Raw genomic sequence first — 22794 nt, forward strand, 5'->3', positions numbered from 1 at the left:
GATAGAAATACAGGCTTAGAGATTAGGTCGAAATAACGGAATAGACATTAGACTGATAGAAATAACGGCACCGATATTTGATAGATACAAAGGAATTGACACTGAAGAAGTTTTTTCTTATTAAAGCTGTTTTATTCCCACTTTAGATAATGTGACATTGTAGGTGTTACTTGTGGTTGGAAAAGGCAGCCTAATTTAACACTCCTGATACAAATGATCAGACCTTTCAATAGCATCTCAGTATTCGAGCCTACTTCGCTTCAACATAGCTGACTCCAGGACTGAGATGCTACCGAACTGTCTGATAATCTGTTTGCACCCTATGCAGGTTGATAGATTTCCAGCAGCAGGGTTGGGCAGCCCTGCAATAGAACATCTTTGGGTTGTGGTCCAATCAGAGATTCGCAGGATGTGCGGTTCACATATCTAGAGATTGCATGACACAGGCATGTCAACATGGACCCAAAGTTCCCAAGAATGTTTCCAACGTCTTGATGAATCCATGCCATGAAGTATTGAGAGTATTATTTTTAGAGCAAAGGCTGTACTCGGTGTTAGAATACTCCCTAATGAAGTGTGTAGTTCTGAGCGTGAATACCTTTCCCCTCTGGTCCCCCTATTCAATTGTTTTTTGTCTTAAAGATATCACAGAATTTTGGTCCACCAAGAAACATGAAGCCTGATGCAGGTATTTGTTATTTTCCTCCTCCCAATGAGTAAACATTGTTTTTACAAATGATTTTATTTAATTTCTCACATCTAAAGGAACAAACTCTACACAAATCACAAAAATATGAAAGCTTCTGTTATTGTAATAGCCTATTTTGAAGTTAAGGGATGATAAATCTCGTTGACCAGGATAAGTGGTTAGATGAATGTATGGATAATTCAGGCAGTCTCCAGGTTATGAATGAGATCCATTCCCTAAGTTTGCTGTGTTTAAGTCGAATCTATAGGTAAGTCTGAAAAATAAGATAGTAATAAAAGTAACTATGCTGTACCACAAATTGATGAACTGTTGAAGGTGTGCAGTGTTTTCACAAGCATCACAAAGTTGTGCACTCAAACGTAGTCCGTTTGTTATTACAAGCCATTACATTAAGTTCAAATTTTTTTATGTGATTGGTAAGTACGAGTTGTCCATAAGTCAGACGTTCTATCTGGGGACTGCCTGTAAATACTGAAGCATAAATGTGAGCATGTGAAACGAAAGACATCAAAATGCATACATTTTCTTAAACATGAGAAATGAAACTACAAACAAAATATGTGTAAAAATGCTAGTTTTAAGAAAGTAGTAAGTGGTGGGCCTGGTCCGTTTGACAAGAACACAACATGTCTGTCTTTCTTTCAGGCAAACTTTGCGTGATGCTGCCACCCATTGGTGCACAAAGATAATATTACCAGCTAAACATTTAACAGTTTTTAAGATATTCTAACCTACACGCTGAAATAGATATTACAAATGTTCACTTAGGCTACGTTCACAGTGCCATGCTGAAGTGACTCAAATCTGATTTTTTGCCTTAATGTGACACAGATCTGATCTTTTTAGGCCTGTGTGGACACGCAAATCTGATCTTTTCAAATCAGATTTGTGTCACTTTCATATGTGGTACTAAATCTGATACGTATCCGATTCGCGGCCATGCGACCTGAATGTGACGCTCAGATCAGAATTCATGTGGCTTTTTGCTTATATGCATACGCTGACATCATCAGCCTGCACCGGCAGCGCGGGAAGGTAAAAATGGGGGATTTAATTGACATTTGGGGAAATTAATCTGTTCAAGTTAAACTGGAAGGAACCTATCATAATAGAATAGTAATTGAAATAATTGCCAAAGAAATGGCACAGCGCGGACACGCGCTTCATATTACAGTCAGATACAGGTCACTTGTAGTTATGAATGTGAACCGTCTAGACAAATCCGATCTGAGCAAAAAATCGGAATTGAACGATGTGGCTGGCAGTGTGAACGTAGCCCTAATGTTATTACAAAGGCAAACCATTTTCGCATAACATGGACAAATTACTTACTTGTAGAGATTTACAGCCTCCAGAAATTACAGGACCTGACCTACAGAAATTGATGAAAGATTAACAAACACTGCAGTGGTCACTGAATAATACAGCACTTTTAATAAAAGTCCAAACAGCTAGACAGAAACATGGGATGACACTACTAAGATCTATGTGTAATTAACCTAAATCAGACATTGCAGAGAAAAACAAACTCATTCCTGATTTAATACACAATTTCAATTTTTAAATGATTCTTTTCATGCAAATGTTAATTCGCATAAAATATGGATCCTTCTGCGTGTTATAATTGAATAATTGAAAAACAATGTACAACATTATCCGGGGAACATAAAAAAAAATACCTCTGAACTAGTGAACTAAACAGTGTTATCTCTACAACAAGCTGCCACCCAGAGCAGACATACTAATGATTCCGCATTCTGATGTGACAGAAATATGAAATTCCATTAGGAAATGACTGAAAGAACAGGCTGTGTACTGTGATTTTGAAATCAACAACTGTTGTTCAATACAATATTACAACATACCACAGTGACAATTCTGAAAAAAATTCAAGGTACGTAAAATGTGTAAAATATAACTCTATGGCATAGCTACAAATATATATTTATATACAGGGTCTGTTGCTGACAGGACAAAGACCATATAAAAATGTAATCTGGAATCAAGCATACAAATGTATGTTAACCTTGTAAATGTAATATGGAATTGAACATATAATGTTAACATTGTTGGAATGCTATTCAGTCACAAGTAAATCACATGACTGTCATACCCTACAGGCTACACGTTCATGATTCAATAAAGAAATTTCAAGTATTGTGTGATCCCAGAAACCTTGTAGCAGATAATAATCATAAAACAAAATCATATATGGTATTGGCCAGTAAAATTATGACTGAGGATGTTTAAATCATATTTTCCTGGGTTTGAGGTTTTTCACAGTTTAATGTTGTGAGTATTGTTATACAGCTTATTTCTATTTCGTATATACGAAGAATGTTACACTTCAACACTGATTTGACTACATGCAAAGTATGAGACCTGTGTACCCTCCCTAATCAGCTGGATGTCCCAGCCTCAGGGTGACAAGCGCTGGTACACCCAGCCACCCTCTGCTTGGTGCTGCATCTCCCCAAGGACTCCTCCGTTGTTTGGCCGCAGGAAGACGATGCGGTCGTGCAGTCGGTTGGTCTGGCCCTGCCAGAACTCGATCATGTGGGGTTTGACAATGTAGCCGCCCCTGAAGGGGGAAAGGTGACATGATGTTTGGATGGGGGTAAAATGCAAGCATGACTCTTCGCATCTGGATGGGATTTCATTCCACATACGTACAATATGCAATATACGTGCTAACTATATCAAGCTGGAGAATCTTCAAAACGGAATGGAGTTGAGTGTGATGTAAATGCCAATAACTACCACTGATAAGGCATTTCTGCCTGGTCATGCAGCACGGATGGACTCACCAGTAGTCTGGCATGGGGACCTGTGTGTTTTTGTACTTCTCCTCCAGCTCTGTATTCTTCTGTCTCAGGTACTGTGGATATAAGGCACAGGTCAGTCCTGCAATTCTGACAATGCAGAGCAGTGGGTTGTGGTCAGGAAAGTGACAGAGCAAAGCGTCCTGTGCTGATTTAATGTTATGCCAGGGCAAGCCATTTGGGAGCAAAGGGACGAGAGCTAGCGGTGCACGATGTATCGGTTAACGTATCAGTCAGAGGTGCACGATGTATCGGTTAACGTATCAGTCAGAGGTGCACGATGTATCGGTTAACGTATCAGCCAGAGGTGCACGATGTATCGGTTAACGTATCAGCCAGCGGTGCACGATGTATCGGTTAACGTATCAGCCAGCGGTGCACGATGTATCGGTTAACGTATCAGCCAGCGGTGCACGATGTATCGGTTAACGTATCAGCCAGAGGTGCAAGATGTATCGGTTAACGTATCAGCCAGAGGTGCACGATGTATCGGTTAACGTATCAGCCAGCGGTGCACGATGTATCGGTTAACGTATCAGCCAGAGGTGCAAGATGTATCGGTTAACGTATCAGCCAGAGGTGCACGATGTATCGGTTAACGTATCAGCCAGCGGTGCACGATGTATCGGTTAACGTATCAGCCAGAGGTGCACGATGTATCGGTTAACGCATCAGCCAGCGGTGCACAATGTATCGGTTAACGTATCAGCCAGCGATGCACGATGTATCGGTTAATGTATCAGCCAGAGGTGCACGATGTATCGGTTAATGTATCAGCCAGAGGTGCACGATGTATCGGTTAACGTATCAGCCAGAGGTGCACGATGTATCGGTTAACGCATCAGCCAGCGGTGCACGATGTATCGGTTAACATATCAGCCAGAGGTGCAAGATGTATCGGTTAACATATCAGCCAGAGGTGCACGATGTATCGGTTAACGTATCAGCCAGAGGTGCAAGATGTATCGGTTAACATATCAGCCAGAGGTGCACGATGTATCGGTTAATGTATCAGCCAGAGGTGCACGATGTATCGGTTAACGTATCAGCCAGAGGTGCACGATGTATCGGTTTATGTATCAGCCAGCGGTGTACGATGTATCGGTTAACGTATCAGCCAGAGGTGCACGATGTATCGGATGTATTTATTGGTCTCAGTGATATTAGACAATAATATATCAGTTATTGGTATTAGACTTGGGCAGTGTCTACATTTTCAAACCGTCATACTTTCTAGACATTTCAACCGGGTATGTGGTATATGACGGTATTTAGTGCTGTAGTTCTCGAGACCGTGCAGCACAAACTGGAACCGCCTCTGTGACGACATAACTTTGCCCTTATTGGCTGAAGATTTTAGTCACACGCATGACGTTTGTATCCCAGGAAGTTCCAATGCGTTATCTGCTATTTCTCCCGAAAAGCACATAAAGCAGTGAGAACTGGTTTCAGTTCATTTACCTGGTAAAATAAAGTTTAAATAAATTACATAAATGCTCTAACAGTACACGTAAGTTAGTGGTTTATTTATTGTTAGTTACTGTAATGTTGTGCTGCTTTATTTGTTTAATCGTCCAATCTGTGAAGAAGGCATGCAGGTGATATTTGTATAGATTTATCTACTCCCTTCTGGCAGTGGTGCCATTGCAGTCAGGTCTCACAGACTACGAGGAGTAGAAGTTGTCCGCCTTGGCTGCAGACAGTTTATACTCCACCCCTGCAGCCGCCGGCAGATCGCGCTCCACGTTGCGTCAGCTGCAGACAGACCTAAGCCCAAGTCGAACGCACCCATTGCTTCTTTAAGGGAGCATGGGCAAAATTACAACGTCGTTGGTGATTGGTTTTTGTGCTGGCGTTCAGTAAACCTCTGCTTGATAGGCCATCGAGTTGTCTGTCTCAGCGCATTCTCTAAAACGGAGCAAATTTGGTTGATCGAGTTTTATAGTCTGTGTGTATCGTGATCGTCCTTATTTTTTATCGATAAAAAATCGAGATCGTTTTATCGCTCAGCACTAATAGCATAGTTATAATTCAATTAAATTAGGTATTTTACATTCATTAGAAAGCATGGTCTTGGAGGTGCAAGTCAATCTGGAGGCTCATTCTCTTCAATTCAAAGCAGAGGATCATTACATAGCCGTATTCATAGCTTACCCGAGGCCTCTCTCCCTGGTTTAAGAGACTTAATATGAACATATTTCTGGTACATCCCATCTCTTTCCCTTGACGAGGTCTGATAAAATGGTTATAGGGGAGGATTGCTGAGAATATTATTTCCCATCAGGCCTCATAACTATGACAAATCTGGGAGATTTTAAATGAAAGACATATGGACAATATAATTGAAAATATAACATGAATTTGATTTAACGAGTAATGACACTTTACAGCAATGCCTTTTTTCTCTACAGTTGATCTGAGTAATGTGATGTCAATTCTAGCCCTAGTCTGTTTTCGGTCTTGGTCTTGGTCTCGACCAGTATTGGTCTTGGTCTCGCCTCAGTGTGTCTTGGTCTTGGTCTTGGACTTGGTCTTGGTACCCTCAAGTCTCGGCAGTGTCTTGGTCTTGATACCCTCCGGTCTTGGCAATGTCTTGTTCTCGGTTTAGGCGGTCTTGACTACAACACTAACGGTATTACAAAATAACTGTACACCCTGTAGGCTAATGTAAACTCTGGAATCAGAGAGAGCCCAAACAGACTCATCAGTGTGGCAGTAGAGCACTAGGGAAACTAGGAGACAACTCCTTGTCAAAGAGATAAAAAAACGATCACCCTTCGTTTACTGGCCCCACTGTCCCTGATCTGCGGTCGCATGTGCACTAGGTTTCACGTATGCTGTGCATGCTCCAACAGTGTATAGCGCATTCACAACGCATTTTGTTTTTGTGCCATTAACCTGTGTTATTCTTTGACAGCATCTCTGTGTCCGTTTAGCAGAATGGACTGTCTGTATTTTTGATGGTATTAAAATTAATACCTTTGAAGTTTCTAAATAATGGGGTATGACATAATACTGTCATACTGCCCAAGCCTAATTGGTATTGGCTCAACAGTTCAACATTGGTACACGACTATCCAGAACCAAAATTCCATTTACATAATATAATAAACATCAATGTTGTACTAATTTGGAACATCCTACAATACAAATTCACTTCATGTGTAATTTGATATATTGTCTTAGTGGGACCATGCAAAAGGAGGACAATTAGTCAGGAGGCCATTTTGCACATTCTGCAAAACACCTGCTGGGATCTGATAATACAGCTGTATGCTCCTCACCACGAAAAGTGGATTATTACAGAGCTGACAAGTATTTTTAAATGGAGACTGATTTCATAAGGCAGGGGTTTCATATTTCACCATTAAGATCAGTTAAGGCCCCCTAAGGCCTGAGTGAAAATGAACCCAGTCACCCCCCTCCAGGGCTCAGGTGGTCTAAGAGCAGATTAATATGGGGAATGCCCCCCCTCCACCACCACCTTTTTGTCTTTTTATTGCATATCTGTCTGAACCCATCAGACACCAAGACAGATTTTGGTTACAGATCAACACTGTCTCGCTGTGTATTTTAATTCCCAAATTAGTCTATTATGTCTCAGTGAACAATAGGGGACAAAGAGGACCCCAGTCTGTTGAGGTTAGCTTAGATTTCCAGCAAAGCAGATCTATAACAGAAGAGATCACTGTGTGTCACATGCATGAGATACAGGCAAAACAAATGCATGCAGACAACCAAAAGTATCTGACTCTGCAACCATCAACAAATTCAACTTCTAATTAAGAAGTAATCTTACATTATAGGTAACCAATACTGCAATGCAAAATTATGCTAACGTACTTATTATTTCACGCATATACAAATAATTCAACATGTTTGGTCTTCAGTGTTGAAATCTGTATAAAAGTAGATACACACATCAGGAACCCTAACTGATAAGTTAATAGAGTTGACCCGTCCACCCCTGGCAAGCAAAGCGAGCACCAGCAGAGTGAGGCAAAAGGAAAAGATATGAGAAATGCCAAATGAAAAGATCACTGCACGATATCAGGTAAGAGGCTGCCGTAAACACGCTTCCTCCAAACCAGCACTGGTCATGTATTTTATGTATTCATGAGTCACTAAACTCTTTGTGTGTCATCTTCTGGCCTTCCTGTGTCATTTGTGGCTCTCTCAAAACTCCCTAAAACTCCCCTTTTAAATTTCTTATGCTGACCCCGTGATATATTGACACCGCAGTGGGGGGGGGGGGGGGGGGGGGGGTCGCCATGTTGAAGGGGTGACTGTATTTTATTTACTTAAAACTGAACTGGTCAATGGTTAAGCAAGACCCCCTGGGACTCTGAATGTAGCATAGGGGGAAAAGTCGAGATAATCATTCTATTGGTCAATTCGGGGACAGAATTAGATTTAAGTTATTTGTGAAGACAGAGAATCAATTTGCTAATCCTATTCAGATATGCCTTAAAAAAAAGAAGAGAAAGTGTTTTTGGTGTTAAACAGGTGACAGATACACTGACCTTGTATATGTTATTTTGCTAAATATAAAGCAGTCTTATAATTTGCTACCCATTTTTTGGCAGTGTTTCGTGACATGCATTTAGTGGTCAGGATTCATGTTTCGTATCATTACTTAGTTGGAAAACATTGTTCTATGCAGAAAAGTAAACTGTTTTGCTTCCTGGCTTTGGGGCAAAGCTGATGTCTCCCTCCCATATATTTTGTTCATGTGGTTTATGCATTAGGCAGGTTTCCTCATCATTTTGACTGGAGTTTGAATGAATGCTTCTCATCAAGGAAAGTGACATCATCAGTCCCCCTTAGGCACCTCACTCCCCATTTTAAATCTAGTGTTATTCTGCCATTTATCACCTTCAAGACAAACTATTGCACAGGACCATTGATTTTCAAAAGGCCTTTAATTATCCATGTTAATGTGTACTGATACTTTTAACAAAATAAAGAAACATAATTCTTAAAATTATGACTTAGAAAAACCATGGATATATTACATAATAATAATGATCATATTTATAGTTATCAAAATATATTGCATTTTACCATAAAAAAAACTGACTGTTTAATCAACCTCAATCTGATAGGCAATATTATGTCAGATATCAAGTAGCCCTAACTGTTGATTAAATGTCAGTCTACCATAGAGGCAGAGCCCAATGATTATGTATGAAACCGATAATACAGGCTTTTTAAAAGTAATGTGTATATGTATATTACTGTACATTTTCTGTAAAAACTCTGCTTCCTCCAGGAAATGGATCCTCAGCACACAGGGATTTTGAAAATCAGTGGATGGCAGATTTATTGGAACTCTTTTATTACAACTATTCCTGGTGAGCAAAACACCTAGAACTGCTTGTTTGGCTATAAGAAAGGAACCTCACATATTCAAAAAATCAAATCATAAGCATCATATGTAGTTTCTCACTGATGGTTAATAACAATGTTATTAACCATCAGTGAGAAACTACATATGATGCTTATAACATTAATGACTGCCTGATGGTAGGTCAGTTGAAAGGTCTACTCTCCTTCTCCAAAACTGTACCCTCGAACGTTTCTCATCGTATATTAATTGAATCATTTGCAAAATGCCTTTTCAAGACCTTTTACAACGCAACATGGTGGCGTCCGTTTAATTAAGGTTCATTAAGAAAGACTGTCTATGTTTGCAAATAAATTTCTAGCAAGCAGGAAATATGTCCTCAATATGTGACACTATACACTATGTATCATCCATAATAATTATTCAGATAGTTAAAATGTTTTTCACCCTGCCGGGTGCAACGATTGACAAATGAAAGTGAATACTAAAGTTCAAACAAGGTGACCTAATGAATGCAAGTGTATCCAATTGCATCGCTCCAGGTTTTATTTAAGGAGTAAGTCTAACCCACGTCTTTGCCGTTACAGCTATTCGGTTCGCTGCCTTGATCCTTTTCTCGCTGTCTTGGCTCATCCCTGTCTAGGTCATGTCTGACTCCGACGTCCCGCCTCCTCTTGGGGATTTCGTTTCTCCTTCACCCGCTCTCGGTGAAGGTTTTGGCGCCTCCAGTCCACTGCGGAGAAGCGCGCGACTTTCTCAGCTGTCTCCAAGCCGGGACATCCGTCAATGGTCTGATCAGCAACTCCGGAGTTTTGTGGAGGAAGTAGGGATTCACGTCCTCCCGATCTCTCCCGCTCAGAGATCATACAGATCGCCCTTAACCTCCCCCGAGTGCCCGGATCCTCATTGGCCGTACTCACACCGGCCGCCTTCTCTCCGACTGTGCCCGCTGTTCATTTACCGACTGCGCCCTCTTCGCCGGCTGGGCTGCCAGCTTCTCCGGACCCCCCTGCAAAAGGTCTGCCGCCCAGATAGACTCCTCCTGCCCGAAGCGCCCCCGTCTTGCAGACTCCGACGCATTGGCTTCCTCACAACCCGGCACCTCGCTGTCCAAATTAAAAAATACTTTTACCGAATTAGGCATCCCCATATCGGAGGAGAAAACCATCGGTCCGCTCACTTCCTTGGAATTTTTGGGTATAGTGTTAGACAGCAACGAGATGAAAGCTTATCTGCCGATGGACAAATTGAATCGCATACGCTATTTTCATCTGCACTATGATTAATAATCCTTCATTTTGAAATGTACATTTTCCTACAAGCATAATAAATATTTTAAACAGAATTTTGCAGCGGAGTAGAGGGGTGGTTTTTGAGATCTTAGATTAATCAAGCATTTTCCATGCATTAAATGTTACAAGTATACACAACAAATCGCAAACTCACCAGTGGCATAAGCAAAAATAACTTTTTGCATTCCTTATGTTAATATAATTTCTTAAATGAGTTTTTGTAAAAATAACCTGAATATGTTATACATTTACTGCAGTGCTAAATGAGGCAACTCCTTCTTCTTAAACTGCATATGCTGAAACAATGTCCTGCACCATTTAATTTACCTCTAAAACGTTAATTGTGGGCATATGGAAGAATCAACACTGAGCCCAAAAATCCACAGGCGGTCAGGCTCCAGCCCACATGGTAACGCTGACTGCAATTTCACAATCACTGCACTTTCCAGCTCAATCTGTTTTTACTTTGCTGGGTGATAAAGCAGTCACCCAGGATGGTGCTGAATTATCAGCCTTCTGTTGTGCTCTCATGCAGCCAGAAAGAAGCCAAGCCTTGTCAGGTTTTCTCCTGCTCCGATTATACATATTAAAAAAAAAAAAAAAAAACCTTGGGAATTATCGAGTCATCACGGGTTATATGTGACAAAGAAAAAAGCAGGTACTGCCTTAGAGGATAACAGCTTTTCACCCCCTGGGAAGGGAGAAAAACACCCGACTGGGGTGGAGTGTGTAGGAAAGGTCTCACCTCCCGGCTGGGGATGACGCTGCTCTGTCTGCTCACTACTGCGGCGATCTGGCTGCCCTTGGGTCTGGACTGGAAGTAGTCAACGGAGGACTGGTGGGGAATACGTTCCACAGGACCCTCGATACGAATCTGTACAAGAAGCGAGAAATGATGGCAGAAGCACATCACCGCTAACATACATGTGCATCAATGACACCTCAAGCATCATTTAGCTATTACTATATTTAGTGTATTTCAATATTGTTTATTGTTTAGGTACTACAGGAATGGCAAACTTCTATATTATTCCTGACTTCAAGCCATTATGCTGCCAATGACGTTATAATGGAAGTCACAGTTGCAAAATAAATTTCATATGAACACATAATACACATTCACAGAAATTACAGAAGTTTACATGATTGTAGTGAACTTAATGTCACAACAAAATAAACTTCTTTTAGACAGAAAAACAAATGTTTCCAAATGATAATATATTAATATTATGATATTACTTTGTATGTTCTTATGATATTACTCTGGGGAAGGAAAAGCATTTACTTAGATCCTAAATGTTAAATGTGTCCAATAGCTGCAATAGTAATCTGACAGTATATATGGATGACCTTACTAAACAAACAGCACTGTTAACTGTTAGAATGAGGCGTGAACATGTTAGAATTCATTTAACCCACATTCTCCAGCCATTTTGTATTACAGCTCCGACAATCCGTAAACATTAACAGAGCTGGTACAGTAAAATCCCGTTATAGTGGACTCGCTTATAACGCAATATCGTCTATAACGTCCACTGTTCCCGGCCGTGCGCCTTTACGAATATGTAGAAAAAGCATTGGATATAGCGGACTCGCATATAACGGAATTTCGCTTATAACGGACAAACAATTTGGTCCCCAGGTCCACTTTCAGCTGTAGTTTTGTTCGGCTATAACGGACATGCAGTTCCGCCTACAAGTCGCGAGGCGTGCCGATGATATCCAGCGCAGATACGTACGTAGTCGAGATTATTAATAGTCACGCATCCGGTCAGGTAAAGATGGATGACTACAGTTACAATATAATAATCTATACCACAAGTGTGTCTGCTGGGGTGTGGCATGAGTAAATTGTGTCCTGTAGTTGTGTTCTGGGCAAACAGCAACTCTGGATATGACGGATTTTGGATATAACGGACTGTTTTGCAAGATCCCTTAAAGTCCGTTATAACGAGATTGTATTGTACTACAAAAAGTACATGTCTGGCTATACAAAGTAATCTTAAATTTATTTGTATTTGTTATTTGTTCTCACCTGTCGGTTTAGAGGCTCCCAGTAAAACACAAGGCAGGCGAAAGGATTACTGTCCTACAGGATATAAAAAAACAGATGTACAAATATGACCCTGTTAATAAAACTAACAGATTTTTTGTTACATGCCACCCCCCCCCCCCCCCTTCAGGTTTGCTCCTGAAACAACAACAGAATAAGCAGTTAGGCCTTAATGTTAATTAAGGACAAATAATATCTGCAATACAACACTAGCAACAAGAAAAAAGACAAAGTGCATTTATATTTATTTGTATGTAATGATAAAAGGAAAATGCTAAGGTTTGGGAGAAGAACTAATTAAATAATTTTATGTGGTTAAAAATAAAGTATTAGAAGTTAATCTCTTGATTACTCTCGATTAATCATGTCACCATTATTCATCTTTAAACAAGTAAACAGCAGGGTAAAAAACTAAGCAGAAAATGAAGACACAAAGCTATCAGAAAATACATCTGCTTGTCAAAACTTTCCTTCCTGAAGAAGTTCATTCTTTTTTTTGGAAATGATGATTTGTTAAAATTAGTAGTAATAATAAATTGTCAAATAAATTCACCAATATAATTTTAGGCAAAACTAATGAAATGAATATAAATTCTTTTACTCAGTATGCCGCGTAACGTCATGCTTAATGAATATCTGGAGCTATTAAGCAAAAAAGCTTTGAGCATCATGTAATATCAGTCAGTCAGGCACCGACTTCCAGCAGTTTTCCCTGCAGTCTGCGACTCACCAGCTCTGCACCCTTACGGCTCTCGTAGTTGGTGAAGAAGCGGAAGCCCTCGTGGCCGTAGCCTTTCAGCAGCACCATGCGGGCAGATGGAATTCCTTCCCTGCAGGGAAATAAACCCTCTAAATTACTTTAGCCTCATGTTTACATACCTTTGCAAAGGTAGGTGACAGAGCTGCATTTATGATTTTGGCGTAAAAAAATAAAATAAAAAAAAATTATGTTTAATGATGAATTAACATGGGATCCGTACGTAACTATGGAGGGTGTTTTGTGACAAAAGTCAATAAATAAATGTAACTCAAATAATTATTTATAAGTGTCATTTAAATCATTATTTAAATTATAATTGAAATTGTAAATGGTCATTTTAATAATCATTTACATATTTATTTATTGAATATTATCAGAAAACTAAACTGAGTTTCTTGTTAATTAATAGGCCTGTATTAAATAAGAGTGTCCTACTACATCAGGGGTCTCAAACTCCAGTCCTGGGGGGCCGGAGCCCTGCACATTTTTGGGTTTCCCCTCGTTTAACACACCTGATTCAACTCCTTGTGCTAATTGCCACACAGCTCTTGGGCTGAATCATTTGTGGTGGAACAGGGAAAGAACTAAGCTACACAGGGCTCCGACCCCCCAGGACTGGAGTTTGACACCCCTGTACTATATTATTTGTGCCCCCTCAAGTAAAGTGTTACAAAAAAAAATATATCATTTTTTAAAATATAACAATTTAAAAAAAATAAGATAAACAGGTAGTATAGCCTTTATAGGGGAATTAGCCTAATTTTTCTTATTATTTTTATGTTCTCATTGTGGAAATAACATGCACACTGTCATTTTGATTTTGTGAGAAATAAATACAATACTGTGCAAAAGTCTTGGGCAGTCATAGAAAATTATATTTAAATGATCTTCATGTTTTTGTAAAACTATGATTTATACCTGTCAAAGTGTGTCAGCTTAACCACTTCAAAACCTCTCCTAAAGTCAGCATTTGCAGCATCCATCCATTCCACTCATGTATCTTTTGAATCACTCGCACATGTTGTTTGTCTAATCAGTACCTCATTGAGTTAATTAATTAAAATAAAGTTATGAGCTGGTGGTTAAATTTAATGATTGTGTGGAATGGCTGGTAACGTTTGGGACTCAGGTTGTGTTCTTCTAGCCATCCAACAAGATATCAGTAACTTTTTGTAGAACAGAAGATATTATTCTTAGTTTTTATTGATGCGGTTAATTTGCATATATGTTCTAATGCTATTTATATACAGGCCTACACTTACTACCCTGATAAATGTACCTATTGCATGATAATGAGTTTGTATCAGACAAGTTTACAGCACAACATACATAGGTATTAAAAGAAAACGAGCTCTTGATGTCAGAGCAGTTTTTTATAACCAGGAGCCTGTAACATCGTAAAACTAATAAGCTGCCAAACAAAGCTTTTTAAACTTCATTAACTCATCCTTAGCTTGGTTGTCATAGCTATCAATGTAGACATAGATAAACTCGCGTAAATAATGTAACGTTATTTTGGTGTTCAAATCACACAAAAAAATGACAGAAAAGTAATTCAAAAAGGTTACAAAGGCTACATATATAATTTAGTGTTTCTGTGACGTCTATACACTTGCATAAAACAAAACGGTCAGTCAGTTCACAGGGTTGTTTACTTTGGTGAGCTGGCTGGTGTGAGATTTTCGAGAAAAGTCTGCACACACATGCACACGCATTTACATGTATGTAACAATTTTATTACCTTGTAAATAGCCCATAGGGTTTGCAAATTACACCAATGCTTTTGACGTAACTAATTTTAGGTTTATCATGGAATAATAGATTTGCCGGGAGATTTCTTGCGTGAGCGTGAGAGTCAACGTCTGAGTGTCACGCCTGGCGTGTAAGAGTCGGCAACCCTTAGTTTGGAGAACAGAAGATCTCTGACTAGATCAGGGGTCACCAACCTTTTTGAAACTGAGAGCTACTTCACGGGTACTGAGCCATACGAAGGGCTACCAGTTTGATACACTCTTCTTAAATAACATATTTGCTCAGTTTACCTTTAGTTATATATTATTATTAACGATACTCATCTAAGTGAAGACACTGATCACGTTTATGATTTTATGAAACTAATTCGTGTATAATAAACACGTTTTAAATGCTTTTTTAAGATATATTGTTATTTTCAAATCTATATAAATGCAAATGTGATTAAAGAAGAATAGAAACAGGATAAAATTAAATTTTAGACGCTGCTCACTGGAGAGTTGCGCTATTTTTAGAACAGGTCCGCGGGCGACTGAAGTGGTGAGCCCTGGACTACAGCAATCACTTTCGATATGGAAAAATAAAGCACCTGAGGCACGCAGGTATGAGACGTAGGGGCGTACTTCAACAAATCAGTCTAACTGCCGACGTGTTGAAGACGACGTCGTTATTATTGAATTATTTATTTGGTCAAGGGTGGCAACTTAGGCAAGGAGCGCAGTGAGCAGAGGTGGCGATTTCAGGTCCAAAGAGTACAAATCCAGACCAGGATTTTGTTTCAACCAACCAGTTGAGCATAAAGAGTCACCGTCACAGAGTACTCAACTGGTTGGTTGAAACAAAATCCTGGTCTGGATTTGTACTCTTTGGACCTGAAATCTCCACCTCTGGCAATGAGTGTGCACCCTGCGATGGGGTGCCGCCCCGTCCAGGACTGGTTCCTACCTTGCGCCAGTGTTTTAATTTCATATAAACTATTACTCATTTAATCGTCAAATCAATCGGTAAATTATTCGATTATTACAATGAACGACAGTATCAACCCTACTGTAAACCAACAAGATAATCACATATTGATTAAACAAAATTAAACTGACTGTTGTCGAAATTTCCATATAGATGCTTTACTACTTCCTTGCAATTTTATCCTGATTTTTAAAGTCATTCCTTACTTTGTACATGTGGCCAGACACATGGCATTCGGCTCTCCCACTTCCGGGCACATGGCCGCTTCGTTGAACCAATCGCCAAACTGCTTGATGGGATCCAGGGACGCCAAGTGACCCTCCTCAAAGCACTGCCAGGCAAGGACATCGCTAATCAGACTCATACCCCAGGACTGATTTGGAGGGAGTCACATCTCTCACCACATTAACATGCGTAAAAATATTTTAAACATAAAATAAGCCTCATTTAAACACTGCGTTTCTCTGAAGCGCTCCAAATGTAAGAAATAGTACAGTTCGTCGTACTCACTTTGATACGGCCCGTTTGAAAACCTAAGACAGCACCTGCGGCTAATATACATGATTTGACTGTATTATGAATAAATGTCTAAATTTACACGCACGCCTCCGTTTCACTTTTTTGTTAGATTTAAATGGACACAATATCTTCAGACGGTAATAGGAGAAATACGATCATAAGACCTTGAACCAAGCAAGAGAGCCATTACATAATATCGTATCGGTCTTACAAGCTTCAGAGCTAGCATGCATAACTGTATTTCATGTGCCCTCTTTGGAAGACACAGCGAAGACTACAGGTACATTTTATGAATGGTCAACATAGCTCCACAGCCGAATGCGGTAAATAGCGTAACGGACACGCATAAGCTAACCTCCTCATCTGCCTTGTATGTCTTTCTCATGTCACTGAGATCCATGCCTGCACTGTCCTGTATCGGTCCTCTCCCGAAACCCGAAGCAGGCGCACTAAAGAACAAGCCCGTTCCAAACGGAAGCTGGAATTCACTCCAGAAATTCGCCGTCCGCTTTATTGATGTGCCCAAATTGCGTATCACGATTGTGCAACGCAGCCATCGTGACATTTTACCTGACGTAAATACACACATATTTGCGCATGAAAATCCCAGTAGGATCCCAGTATGTTTTTCTTGTTGCTTTGGCGACAGCGCCACGGTCAAATTCATTAAACTACTATTCATAATTGAAAAAAAAAATCTATCTTTTGTCTGACAGTTTATGTAATTATATAACACTGTTGATACTTAGATAAATAAGATACAATTTACCTACCAACATACCACTAATTTTCAAATGTATGTCATACTGGAATGGTATTTGTGTTTTCTAGCATTAATTTTTTTAATTTTTACGATAAATGTCCATCCATCCATCCATCCATCCATTTTTCAACCCTCTTATCCTACTGGGTCGCGGGGGGTCCGGAGCAATGGGCACGAGGCAGGGAACAACCCTGGCCAGGGGGCCAGCCCATCACATGGCACACTCACACACCATTCTGTCAGCACACCTATGGGCAATTGAATAACTCAAATTAGCCTCAGCATGTCTTTGGACTGTGGGGGGAAACCTGAGTGCCCGGAGGAAACCCCACGACGACACGGGGAGAACATGCAAACTCCACACACATGTAACCCAGGCGGAGACTTTAACCCAGGTCCCAGAGGTGTGAGGCAACAGTGCTAACCACTGCACCACCATGCCGCCCCTACGATAAATGTACTATGACAAATGTAAAACACAATGAAATGCGATAATTTGGAACTTTGGAATATTGTTATATTTATAGATACAGAGTATATTCTCTGTCTAACTACTGAACTAGGTGTTTAGACAATCTTCGAACAATCCCTTGCAAATGTGGTTATTTCCTATCATGGCAGGGATGACACGACAAGTTAATTTGGCTTATGATTGGAACAGAATACCTGTACCATGAATGTTTCACATTACTCCTCAGTTTTTATTTTTGTAGTGTCTTGGAATATTATGAGGAATATTTAAGCATCGTTCTTGTCAATGTGAGAAGTACGTAGTATAGCAGATATACTACAATTCCATTGGTACACCGATCATAATACTAGACGATACATAGGAACTGAAAAAACTACAATGTATACGCCTACGTTCATACGTGAAACGACATTTCCGGTCAAAGATGGCGGCGACCTTGTGCTTCACGTTCTTGCCGAAGCAAGGTATGATACTGCTATTGCAATATGTAGACAGATGATTAGATGCGAATAAAATTGTTTAAATGCGTGGAACAATCAAACGTTGTGCTTTAGACGAGCTACGACGCTTTAGAAGTCAGCATAAGTAATAATTAGGCTAGGTGATAACAGTGTGTGATAACGAAATTATATTTCCAATAGGAAAAGGACGCATTGGGTTTTCCTGTATTTAATAATTATATTATTTCCAAATAATCTGAACAAGCGTTGTTCAGCAGACGTTTGGGATTCTTTTTCATTTGCGGCTTTGCCTCAATAATTGCTAAGCTTCCAAGTGGTATGCTCTGCAATTTGGTAGTTAGTGTAGTAATGTGAAAAGTTAAATTTTACATTTTTGAAGTTGAAATAAAAACTTGTCAATGTTGTATTTGAGTGCTGCTGGAGTGTGTAAAGCTAACACATAAATTGGTATATTTATTTCCATGCTTGAATATTCTGTATGACATTGTTGCAAGTTCTGAGGTTATGTTTAATTGTGAAAATGATCAATTACTGGATTATCTCTAGCAGGATGGCTGCCACTGAGACAGTGTGTTCGCTATGGCTCCAAGGCTGTCACCAGGCACAGGAAGCCAGTGCATTTCCTTAAGCAGAAACTGCTGGCTATTACAGAATACATCCCTCCCAAACCTGAGGAATGTTTCAGAGTGTCCCGCACCAGAGAGACAAAGCAGGCAAGTCAGTAGGTTGTGACTTGTTAAGGTTAATAGAGGCAGAGTGCCACTGAAAGTGTCATTGGTGTTTTGTTATAACTACATTGCTATTTCATATTCTTTGTACCCTCATCATCATTCATTTTGGTTGTACTCTGAATGTCTGGTAGTTATATATTGGTTTCCTGCATTTTATACTATCTGTATGTTGCCTTAACTTAACCAAGCAATACACTAAATTCAAGGAATTACTCAATAAATGTACATTAAGTTTTCATTGTATTTATATTATGTTTCAGTATAAAATGTTTCATTAAATAGAACTAAAATCAGTATATTGCCATGCACATGCAGTTTGGTCTTATTCAATTTTAAAACAATGTAACTGAACAGAAGACATTTGTTCTAATATTAAGATTAACTTTATTGATCCCAATACAAACACATTGGCTGAAAGGTGAGTTAGAGATAGGCTATGCAAGTGTCCACCGAGGCTACTGATTTGCAGAACACTGAAATTTTACATTCAAAAGATTTTGGCCAAAAACTCATTAAGAAATATCTACTGATGTCCAAAGGTAGTGTGTATAAGTGTGAGTTTATTTTGGAAAAACAAAGTTCTCATATCTCTAGCCTATAATCTTTTGGAAATATATTACCTGCTGATTAGCAAAATGAACTCAGTTTGATGCTTTACTCCATTTTAAAGTGATATATTTTATCTCCACCTCAGCTCCTTTATTTTGGATTGCTCTTTAGTGCATCTACATGTTGTTTTTGTGAGAGTCAGCAAAATCGCACTACAGTCAAAGATTGCTGCTGTCTGTATAGGTTTTATTGACTGATTAGCGTTCTATCTTCTCGTCTGCTGCACTAGGACAGCAGAATGACTGCCTTCATAAAGAGGGAGGTGCAGGCCACATTCCAGCAGTCTAAGATGATTGTTGTGGTTCAGAACAATGCCACCACCACTGAGGACATGCTGCAGCTCAGACACCGGCTTCACAAGCATGACGTCAGTGTCAAGTTCTTCCCAAACCAGGTGAGGCTGAGTTCCAGAGCTTAGGAAGGTGTTTCCTCTGAGATGAAGCTTGTAGCTGTGGTTTCACTGTGTTAAAGGGGCCACAGAGTTGCAAGGCTTTCCTGCCTGGACCTGCAGTAAGTATCTGATAGACGTGTATGTACAGAGATGATTCAAAAGGCACTGGGAGCCCAAAACATACCCCACCCAGCATGGTAAAATTTATTGCCTTTATTTTACTGTGAAGTGTAAATTGATAATTTCAGCAAAACTAATTTAATAAACAACAATTCCTTTGTTTTAATTTTACTGTGAAAAACAGAATACACAAATAAAGCAGATTTGTCGTTGCGATATACTATGTCATCAGCCACCCTCGGGGGCCCCCACCCATCTGGGGGCCTTGCCTGTACTGGGGAATGGATTCTGCATTAACATATATATTTATGATGAGAGTTGAATCTTTTGACTGTATGATCCCTGCCTTTTGCACGCAGGATAGTAGGTGTTCTATATCATCTGTAGCCCATTCTTGAATCCATGGCTTTATTAGCTATGTTTGCATGCTCCAGATATAAAACAAATCTTTCGAAATGAAAGGTATTCTGCAGGTTTAATTGGTGTGCGGCAGGTGTCCTCTTTAGAAACTGATTTTATGACAATACAGTAAAATTCCGTTATAGTGGACTCGCTTATAACGGAATATCGTCTATAACGGATGGGGTCCGCCGGTCCCGGCCGTGCGCCTTTAAGAACATGCAGAAAAGCATTGGATATAGCAGACTCGCATATAACGGAATTTTGCTTATGACGTACAAACAATTTGGTCCCCAGGGCCGCTTTTAGCTGTAGTTTTGTTTGGCTATAACAGACATGCAGGCTCCGCCTACAAGGCGCGAGGCGTGCCGGTGATATCCTGCGCAGATACGTATGTAGTCGGGATTATTAATAGTCACTCATCTGGTCAGGTAAAGCTGGATTACTACATGTACAATATAATAATCTATACCACAAGTGTGTCTGCTGGGGTGTGGCATGAGTAAATGGTGTCCTGTAGTTGTGTTCTGGGCAAACAGCAACTCTGGATATAATGGACTTTGGATATAAAATGCCAAAATCAACTTCTGTCACAGCTGTGATGTTATAGTGAGTGACAATTAGACAGCTGATGCTTGTTCTGTACAACTCAATGCTGAATTGAATGCACGATCATTCTTATGAAGATGAATGTTCTGTATATGGACAGTGGTGAAGGGCCTGGTGTGACAGTCACACTATGGTAAGAACAAGTGCTCACAGTATAAGCATTGGTCAGCAGCATTAATGACTGTAATCTGGGAATTTATAATTGCGTCTTTTATTTTCCAAATACAACTTCCAAAACATGGGGAAACTCTTGAGAAAGACGTCTTTGTACAATGTGTTTTCAGGCATATTATTAGATGGGCAATGTGCCGTTGATTATATAAACTAGGACTTTCCATTGGGGTTTCCCCCAGAGAAAATAGACCAAAGCGATGGACCACTGACCACATGCATGATCACTTAAGTAACTAAGTGCTGGGGTGGCCTTTAATATTTCTTGTCATACCCCGAGGTGAAAACCCCTGGTATGAACATGATTCTCAGTGGATGGAAGTTGAAGCTTACCCATAATGCTCTGCTTCTGTCTGCAGGTAATGAGAGACTTTCTGTCAGATTCAATGCACAAAAACATGAAGCCCCTGTTCATTGGCTCCACAGTCCTGTTTGTTAGCAAGGAGCCCAAGTTGAAAGAGGTTCTGCAGATCCTGAAGAGCTTCCCACAGCTGGTACTGGTTGGTAAGTCAACCCACAGTTATGAAATCTCCAAACAGCAGTAAAAGGTTTTGTCAGACTTCGCGTGACCATCACTGACACACTGAATCACACACCAGAAGAGTCCCGCTTTAAGAGCACTGCATTTCTTAACTGCCTATAATCAATGATTTCATAGCAATGTATTTGGCTTTGTGTTTCCTTCTTGAGCAGTTATTGTGATAGGGGATTAAAAGATCCCTAAATATTTAATATTATTATGCTAAATATTTAACTATGGTTTTAGCATACAAATCATTTCATAGAACACAGTTCTGAAAAGTTTCAATACATTGTATATTAACTTTCATACATTTTCTACATCTGAAATTATCTTATTTCAGGGAAAGTTAATATGATGATAGCTGCAGATTTATGTGCTCTTTGGTTACTATAATGAGTCTAAACTCATTACACTGTACAACAGTGCTAAGTACTTTTTTTAGGTCTCTCATTGTATATTTTTCATGCAAGTAATACTACTGTAAATTTGGCCAGTAGAAGGCATTCTCCTCTCTAAAAAAATCCCAGTGTGCCAGGTCAGTGAAGAGGACATTTTCATGCTGAAGATCCATGATGGCTCAGCGCTCTTTTAAAGATTTTCTCTGAATTTCTGAATGACGATCTTCAACACATAAGGTGATTCACTTGCTTCTGTCCTTCTTGCAGGAGCTTGTGTGGACGACACGCTGATGAGCAGGCAGGGCATAGTGAGCTACTCCAAACTGCCGCCGCTGGCCACGGTTCAGGGGCAGGTCCTGGGTGGCCTCAGTCTGCTGAGCTCCCAGACCTCCTCAATGCTGCACCGTCACCCTGCCCATCTGTCCGCTCTTCTCCAGCAGTACCTCAAGCAGCAGGTCATCGACGGGCCATCCCAGGAGACTGGACCTGAGGCACAGGACAGTGTAGCATAAGGGCAGGTCTGGAGGTATTGGGGGTGCTGAACTCCTGTCCCCAAGACCTGCAGCGAGTGCCATGTTCCAGGAAGCCTTGGCTCCATAATGATTGAACTTGGACAGCCGGTCACCTGAGAGTCAGCTGTGAATTATGATGTTTTCTAAAACTTGCAGGTCTGGTTACTGTGGAGCTGACCTGTGCAGCCCTGCTCTATGTGGATGGCTGGTAATCCTGTGTGTCTTTATTGTTTGGTTATGTGCTTAAAGTACCCTGTAAATATTTGTGTAGATTCTGGGTAAATAATACATAAAAAAACATGGTGGATCTTATTAAAAGGAATCAACAGCTTTCATTTTCCCTGTGATCTACATTGATTTAACAGATTTAATTTTTTTATGAAGTTTTGATCCTCCACTGTAGAGGGTTCAATAA

At 40.0% G+C, this 22794-nt stretch overlaps 2 protein-coding genes across 3 annotated transcripts; one reads left to right on the plus strand and one right to left on the minus strand.

Moving 5' to 3' along the window:
- Positions 1–2120: 2120 nt before the first annotated feature.
- On the minus strand, positions 2121–16805 carry pnpo (pyridoxamine 5'-phosphate oxidase). The gene is made up of 7 exons (XM_023814386.2): positions 16576–16805; positions 15908–16032; positions 12954–13053; positions 12206–12259; positions 10916–11044; positions 3517–3587; positions 2121–3290 (listed from the first exon to the last, which is right to left on the minus strand). The coding sequence occupies exons 1-7, from the start codon at positions 16783–16785 to the stop codon at positions 3128–3130; spliced, it is 852 nt and encodes a 283-aa protein (XP_023670154.1). The 5' UTR covers positions 16786–16805; the 3' UTR covers positions 2121–3127.
- Positions 16806–17846: 1041 nt separating this feature from the next.
- mrpl10 (mitochondrial ribosomal protein L10) lies at positions 17847–22714 on the plus strand. 2 transcript variants are annotated; one of them, XM_023814302.2, is made up of 5 exons: positions 17847–17919; positions 18463–18629; positions 19486–19650; positions 21306–21450; positions 22135–22714. In XM_023814302.2, exons 1-5 carry the CDS (start codon positions 17880–17882, stop codon positions 22377–22379), a joined length of 762 nt encoding a protein of 253 aa, XP_023670070.1. In that variant the 5' UTR covers positions 17847–17879; the 3' UTR covers positions 22380–22714. The 2 variants fall into 2 exon arrangements, with proteins under 2 accessions (XP_023670070.1, XP_023670071.1); XM_023814303.2 differs by having other exon boundaries at positions 17850–17919; positions 18466–18629.
- Positions 22715–22794: the final 80 nt, after the last annotated feature.

Source organism: Paramormyrops kingsleyae, chromosome 5 (genome assembly GCF_048594095.1).
Source record: "Paramormyrops kingsleyae isolate MSU_618 chromosome 5, PKINGS_0.4, whole genome shotgun sequence".
NCBI classification, from domain to species: Eukaryota; Metazoa; Chordata; class Actinopteri; order Osteoglossiformes; family Mormyridae; genus Paramormyrops; species Paramormyrops kingsleyae.

Coding starts and splice junctions, on each gene's coding strand:
- pnpo (XM_023814386.2), bottom strand. CDS start 16,785: ATGTCACGATGGCTGCGTTGCACAATCGTGATACGCAATTTGGGCACA. Junction 16,033..16,575: donor CATACAAGGCAGATGAGGAG/GTTAGCTTATGC, acceptor CTTGCCTGGCAG/TGCTTTGAGGAGGGTCACTT. Junction 13,054..15,907: donor TGTCTGGCCACATGTACAAA/GTAAGGAATGAC, acceptor ATTTCCCTGCAG/GGAAGGAATTCCATCTGCCC.
- mrpl10 (XM_023814302.2), top strand. CDS start 17,880: ATGGCGGCGACCTTGTGCTTCACGTTCTTGCCGAAGCAAG. Junction 17,920..18,462: donor CACGTTCTTGCCGAAGCAAG/GTATGATACTGC, acceptor GATTATCTCTAG/CAGGATGGCTGCCACTGAGA. Junction 19,651..21,305: donor TCAAGTTCTTCCCAAACCAG/GTGAGGCTGAGT, acceptor TTCTGTCTGCAG/GTAATGAGAGACTTTCTGTC.